The sequence below is a fragment of the Egretta garzetta genome, unplaced genomic scaffold (genome assembly GCF_000687185.1).
Source record: "Egretta garzetta isolate BGI_Z169 unplaced genomic scaffold, ASM68718v1 scaffold25, whole genome shotgun sequence".
Lineage (NCBI taxonomy): Eukaryota > Metazoa > Chordata > Aves > Pelecaniformes > Ardeidae > Egretta > Egretta garzetta.
This window is the reverse complement of record NW_009259800.1, coordinates 1,053,779-1,061,154: the sequence shown is the minus strand read 5'-3', so window position 1 is coordinate 1,061,154 and position 7,376 is coordinate 1,053,779. Positions and strand designations below refer to the sequence as shown.

General features: G+C 54.9%; 1 protein-coding gene across 1 annotated transcript in view; it reads right to left on the bottom strand.

Moving 5' to 3' along the window:
• MMP17 (matrix metallopeptidase 17) overlaps positions 1-6,478 on the bottom strand; it is a 59,467-nt gene extending 52,989 nt beyond the window's left edge. Inside the window, exons 1-2 of the mRNA XM_009639867.1 lie at positions 6,473-6,478; positions 5,613-5,705 (exon numbers count right to left, since the gene is read on the bottom strand). Coding sequence (XP_009638162.1) covers positions 5,613-5,705; positions 6,473-6,478 — 99 coding nt within the window. The remainder of the gene's footprint in view (positions 1-5,612; positions 5,706-6,472) is intronic.
• Positions 6,479-7,376: the final 898 nt, after the last annotated feature.

Below are 7,376 nucleotides of genomic sequence, written 5' to 3'. Positions count from 1 at the left end.
GGGCAGGGCCAGGAGCACGGCCCCCGACAGCACAGAGGGGGCTTGAACAACGGCTGCGTCACCTACGGGAGCCACCAGATGCATCACCCAGGATGCTGGACCCATGGAGCAACTCAGAAAATAGGGTGGAGGTTTCCAGCAATGGCAGGAGGGCAGCAAAGGGAGCCGGGCATGCACCAAGGGGGGGTTTTCTCTCGTGCCCCGCCATCCCCTGGGCTCTTCTCCAACACAGCAGGTTGTTTCTGAAGGCGCAGGCAGCAGCATCCCTCCCACGGACACCTTCTCTCAGCTGCCTGCACTCAGAGGCGATTTTCAACAGCACCAAACTCGGCATGCACAGAGCTGAATTGAGCCCCCCCTCTCCCCCGGCACCCCAGGACAGGCAGCATCTCCCAGGCGCCAGCTGCTGTGCAAAGCCAGGGAAGGCAGGATGCGGTCTGAATGCAAACACGCTGGGGACGAGAAGACAAATGGCTCCAGGGGAAATACGATGACCTCCCCGGCAGTGTCAGGAAACATTTGTCAAATGGCAGAAGTCATTAGCTGTTTCGCTGCTCACCTATCGGGAATGTCACATCACTGGTGACGGCTGGTTAATGCAGACCTGGCAGGGCTTTTGCTGCCAGAGCCGAGGTTAGTTCCCTGCTTTAGGTGGCAACAGCCAGATTTGCCCAGCACAGGCTTGGCCACTGGCCCAGGCACCCCCAGCTCTGCCCGACTTGCTGATGGGCACAGCAAAGCGAGCCATACCAGGAAAACCTGCTTGGCTTCTGGCATCTCTTCTGAAGTAACCCCTAGTGCTCATTTTTTCTAGAAAATCAGAAGATTTCAAAGCCTTTTGTGAAAGGCAGAAGAGTACTGCAAGCCTATCACAATGGGTGGAAAGCCAGAGACCTGAGCAGGTAAAGGACTTTCTTAAAATCCATGAAAGGTCAAGGCAAACCCCATCAGACCCTGTGACCCATCCTTCTGGATGGCTTTAGGGAGCACTGCACTGAACTGTGTTGAGTGCAAGCATCCTCCGGGGAAAGTTGCTAGCCGCCTACACACAAGCCACTAGCCCCCAGCTTTACGTGTGAGGGAAGGCAAGCAGATTTAGTTTGTGCAGTGGCTGAATTCTGCCTACCAGCAAACCTGCCCAGGCACCGAGGTTGGGCAGCGCGGGACTACCTTGCGGCACGGGTGTTCCTGGGGCAGCTCACAGCGTTTGGTTGTATGAGGGTAAAGGTGTGCTCAGCAAAAACAAAAACTGAGGAGCTGTCAGGTGAAAGCCACGCTTCTCCCTTCGTTAGCATGGAGGTGGAATGGGGACAGAAGAGACCTAACACCAGGGCATGCAGGTGGATTTATAGAAATACTTAAATAAGAGCATATACTTTGGCATTTAACATAATCTAACACATCGCAAATAACATCCCACCATCACTCAACCAGAGCAGCAATTATTTTCCAGTGCTGCCATGTGAGCAGCAGTGCCCAGAGCTCCCGAATTAGCAGTTCCAGCAGCAGGGAGATGGCACGGCAGTGTGCCGGAGCCTGGCCCGCGCTGTGGCCAAGAGCTCTCACAGGAGGCTTTTGCTCTGCAATTGCCTTAGAATAAGGGAAAGGAATTCAATTAAATGCACCCATCACCTGGCAATGAAATGTTACTGTCAAGGGTCCTTTGGGGGAAGCCACCGAGGCATCCACTCCTCTCTTAGGAAAAATGGCATGGACATCTGGACCAGCCAAAGAGGGTAGAGTGAGAGATGAAGGAGGTTACTCCAAACCCAGGTGTGACCAAGGGATGCTGAGACACAAAATGAACAAGCGAACTTGTGCATCAGGCCGCCCTGCTAAGGTGAGCTTTAAATTAAGCATGACTGCATTAAGACGCGTTCAAGATAAGATGCATTTTCTGCATTACATCTGAAACACGAAGGGGAAGGGGTCCCCCCAAGAAGGGCAGCCACGGGGGGGTTTTTTTTTAACCTCCTCCTCCGGTGGGAGATGGCGTCCAGCACATAAGTGGCGCATCGTCCCCCCGGATGCATTTGCAGTATGCGCACCCCTCACCCATCTCGGGCCCAGAATCATCTTCCTACAGAAAGCAGCAACATGCACCTGGAAGCCCAAAACCCACGGTGCTGGGAGTCTGTGAAATGAGGCAGTGAAAATGAGCAAGAGGTCGATTCTGTAAAAGCCGCCTCCGCCCCCTCAGCAGAGAGGCCACTTATCCGCGATGCTACCTGCGGCGAAGGAGCAAAGAATTGCAATGAAGTGAAGATGCGATTTCTTTTAGTGGGTCCTGAGCCTCCTGCTGCAGTTAAGACATCAACAGAGGCGCACATCAGTGGAGTCAAGTTGTGCAGGCTTGCCGTCCTGGAGGAACCTCTCCTGCGAAAGCAGCTCTAGGAGGAGAGTAGAAAGGGTTGCGAAACACACGAGTGAGCAAAGCCGCGTGGCGTTGCCTCTGCCGCCTCCACGGCAGGGCACTGCTGTCAGCCGCCTTGATGGAGCACTGCTTTCACACGGCGGCCCGCCTCCCAAACAACATTTTCTCTAGAATGGAGCTGCATGTTAAAAGTCAGCATATAAAAAATATTTAGGCCTTGCCTGATCGTAACACACCTTCCCTCGAGCATGGAGGAAATTCTCAGCCTGGCTTTCTTGCTCTGGAATCGCCAGCAGAGCAGGGCAGGATCCTGCAAAGCCTTGCCCCGTCCCCACAAAGCCAGCCAGGACCACAGCGCTTCCTCCCCCCCAAACGCTTGCACTGCTTTCAGCTGCATCTAGTTTTTTTGTCCTGGACTCCGACACTGTGGGGTTTTTGGGGTGCCCAGCCCTTCGCTGGCACCCACAGGTGGTGATGCCCAGGGATGCCTTGGGCACACAACGCCTGTGCCATGGGCACGGGTCACTGGCATCACAAGCACAGTGCACTGAAATCAAGAATTAACATTAAGAGTTAAATTCAAAACACAAGGAAACAGCACCTAGCACAAGGCTGGAAATAGGAAAAGGCTGTTGGAGATGTGAGCATCGGGACCGAGCTCCCCTGGGTGGTGTTTTTGTAGGGCAGGGGGGAGAAACAAGATGACCAGGAGACCCTGAGTGGGTGGGAAGGGTCCTCCAGCCGTGGCAGTTTTTGGTCCTCCCTGTCCTGCTCAGAGCTGTCCCCATGGGCAGGGATGGTGCCGGGGAAGCCCTGCAAGAACCTCTCGGCTGCAGCACATCGGTGCTGGCCCCCGTGCTCTCCTTCCCCCTCCCCAGCAGCCTCCCTGGCGCAGGGCTGGCAGGGCACCAGGGAAATTAAGCCGAGAGAAAAGCAGCCATCTGGGCTCTAACAGACAGGTCGTTTAATGAACAAAGGGAATTTTCTAGAGAAGCTGGAGAAATGCAAGCGTCGGAATAAAAGCAGTGGTAACCCCGCCGAGGCTGCCCTGAGAGAGGAGCTTTCAGGGAGCGCTGAATACCGGGGTAACGCCCCGTCCTGTCTAATTAAAGGATGAAGCAGGAGATGGGCCGAAGCGGTGGGAAGCAGGAAGGAGCAGGCTGGGCTGGGGGTGAAGTTCAAGGTTTTCTGTGCCACAAAGAGTGGGAGCAGCTGCCCACCAGGGCAGGAGCAGCCACCCCGGCAGCCCTCTGCCGAGGAAGCTACTTGTGCATCTTTGGGGATGGGATTTACACCACTAAGTCTCTTAGGAGACTTTAGGCACCCTCATCTTAACTCTCAGCATGTTCCCCTGCAGAAATTAAGACTACGACTCATGTGAAGGACAGAAAACCCAGGCGACTTCCCCTGGCCACAGCTCCAAAGTTCAGGGTACAAACCTGGGCACCCTCGCTCTCACCTTGCATATCCACCACGGTCTACGGACACCTCCTTTCTGCTCTTCCTCATAGGAGAACCATCATCACTCATAATTCAATTTTAGCGCACTTCCTCACCCCACCGTTCCGTGCTCTGCCGCATTTCACAACCTTGTTTCGCACACTCGCAGGCAGTGCTCCCCCTCCTCCTAGGGCTGGCGAGCAGGTCTCTTCTGAAGCTCTTTCAGGTTATTGAACTACTATGTTAATGCAGCTTGTTTCCCATCAGTTGAGGGCAGAGTGCCGGGGACATCATTTATTTTCCATGTTTATTTATGTCAGGAGAGTCCTTAAAGGATTTGTTTGCAGCTGCTTTGGTTGCTGCTCTTGCCGAGGTTACCTCCCGCCCTGCCACGTGCCAGCAAGTCAGGCCCGGGGGGACTGGAGTCCACCAGCTTCCTTCAGCTGTTTTGATGCCGTGGAAACAACTAATTTCCTTTGTGCTTCTTAACGAGGAGCAGAATCTCCCCTTTTTCTGGCTAGTAGGCCCTTATGCCCCCTGAAGGTAAGGCCAGCCAGGAACTGGCAGTGACCCCTCAGTCCAACGCCCCTTCACAGTCCCCAGAGAAGGGCCAGTTCTGGTCACCTCCTTTTTGGATGGCTTGAGCATGCCCCATCTGGCCTTCGATGATACAATCACAGCAGAAAGCAATGTTGCTCCCATGGCCTGTGCCCCTCGCCCCAGGAACAGCTCCTCCTCCAGGACGATGCGGATGGAGACCTGGAAGCCCTTGGAAAACTGAAGTGTTGGGGTTATCTCAACTGAGCCCTCTGCCCCTCTCATCCTCATGGAGGAACCAACTGGGTGGATATTTTACTCTGCCTGCCACTGCCTTTATTATTATTTCTTCAGGCTCAGTCACGGCTGCAGGTGGTCACTTTTTTTTTTTTTTTTTTTTTTTTTGCTATGAGCGATAAAAGTCTAATTTGCAAATGGAGGTGACCTCCTCTGCACCAGCCCCTCCCTGCTCGGGGCTCTGCACCAGCCCCGGTCCATCACCCACGGATGATGGCCAGACCCTGCACCCTTCCCCAGGTGGTCCAAGCTGGTACATTGCCCTGCTCCCAGCTGCTACCCAGCAACTTCCAGCTCTTCAGAGCATCCCGAGGTGATGTGCTGGGGAGCTGCCTGCCAATTAGTTTTTCTCTTTAGGGTTCAAGGCTACCCTGGTGGAGGAGAGCGTGCCATATCGATTTCCTCCGTTGTCCTCGCAACCGTCCGGGCAAAGAAACATTTGTTATTTTGTGACAGTTCCCCGTGGAGGCCGCTCAGGCATCCTACCCGCTTGCACAGCCGAGCTGGCAATTTTGCCAGAAACTCTGCTTTAAAGGCTTTTGCAACGTTAATTAAATTTCTGCAGTTGTATCTCTTGGCTCTGAATAAGATCCTAGCCTCTCTGAGCACGTGAGGAAGGGCTCAGCTCCTTGTCCCCGTTCAAACCTGGCTCTGAAGAAGTCTGGCTCCCAAGACTGAATTCCCTGCACGCAGCATCAAAACCTCAATATTGTCCCACACCAAAAGGAAACGAGCTCACGGTTCAGACCTGGGGTGGGTCTAGATAGCCTAGAAGCTGAGAGACAATCCCAGGGCTACAAAAAACCAGATGTCCTTGCCTGGAGAACCGATTCCTCTAAAGAGACAAGCAAAAATTAGTATCTACGATCATACAGACAGGCAGGATGCAAGAGGGACAGCAAATCACCCCAAGGGCTCCGGGTAAATTTGACACAAAGCTCCCACAACTCCGGCTCCCTTTCACCTCCAGCAGCGCGACGACCTCCGCCAAAAGGGCTGGGCTTTCGTAGGCACTGCGCTCCAGGAAAGAGAGGAGGGAAGAGCGCCTGCCAAGTGCCTGGGAAAGGCAGGAGACAGGTTGGGTTTAATAGTCAAGATTCTTTAGAAATTTAAAACAGAAGCTGTTTTTTCAGGAAGAGGGTATTAATAAATGAGATAGGAGGGAAACATGGAGGAGATAAGGAGAACTTGAATTCAGGAAAGCTGCAGGACTGGGGCTTCCCAAGCAGCAGGGCTAGATCCACTGCCCGAGCTGTTCCCAGGGCGGAGGTGGGAGATGGAACAGAGGAGGGAAAACAAACCGACGGTGCCAGGCTGGCATTTCCTACACAGCACAGCGTGATTTCTGCCAGCTTTTACAAAGGGGCCTGGAAGCGAGGCGGTTGGCGGGGTCAGAAGATGCTTGGCACCAGCAGGTTTGCTCCAGGGCAGTTATTAATCATCGCCCTTCACCGCCGGAGCCGCCCGAGTGCGGCAGAGGGGTGGTGCTGGGCTGCGAAGGTGACAGCCAGTGCATTGGCGCTGCAGTCCCGTGGATGCGTTCACCCGCTGACGTTTTCGGGAGGTGGCCGAAGCGGTGTGGCACCTTCCCGAGGAGAGCAGCGGTGCCGCTGCGGGCGGGCAGTGTTTGGGCTGTGCCCGCTCTGCGGCTGCAGGGAATACCCAGTGGGCTCAGCACCACGGTGCGCTATTTCCAGAAGAAAGTCAGAGTTCATGCAACTGTTGATAAAGACATTTGCTACGAGGTAGGGGGCAATTTCAGCAAAATAAGAGTAAGGCAGCACACAAGGCGCTCTGCAAACTTTATCCACTTAAAGCACAGACCGCCATCACCACGCAGCCATGCAGTGACCAAAGGTCTGCACCAAGGGGCAGGATTTGAACGCTGGGAGCCCCTTCCTCCCCAGCTAAGTTGATATCATTTCCCTCACCCTCCATTAATACCAGCAATAAAAAAGGCATTAGGGCAGCAGCCTGGAGGGCTGGGCACAGCACAGACCCGCGGGCAGAGCCCAGCACCCCAATGTGCTCCCGTGGGTGGGTTTCCAACCTCTGTACCCAGCCCAGCACCAGCATATTTTCTCGGATATTTTCCCAGTTTCCACAAGAGGGCACCGGCACGACACCGACGGGGACAGCCCGGTGTCCCCAAGCAGAGCCCACCGGCCCCTGCCCACCACCCAGGGCCCTACAGCAGCAGCCGGGCTCTCCAGGGGCTCAGGGACGGGATTTCACCCTGGGGTTCTGGCTGCAGAAGGCAAGAGGTTGATGTACATCTCCCAGGAGAGCTCCCTGCAAAGGCTGCGAGCGGGGAGATCTCAATTCCGGAGACCTGGCTCACCAAGACATTTGCTATCGCAGAAAGAAACCCTTTTTGCTCCAAAATGTGATTTTTCGGGAGCAGCTCTGCTAACACCAAGGGGCTGCAGGGAGGGGAATGGGCCTTCCCTGGTGGGTGTGGAGGGGCATCCACCATCACCCGTTGCCTCCAACCTCTGCATCCCCATGCACAGCCCAGGCAGGGAGCGTGGGCCCTCAGGAGCTGCTCCTCTGGGGAAACAGCTTTGTCTGCAGGGCGCTCTTGGGGTCCTGGCAAACCCTGATGCAGGGAAAGACCTAGCTGGAAAGAGAGAGACCAGTGAAAGTAACCCTCCCAGTAACAGAAGCGTGGATGAAAAGAGCTGGCCCAGATGGGCTTTGCAGGGCAGCTCCCTGGGGCACACACCTA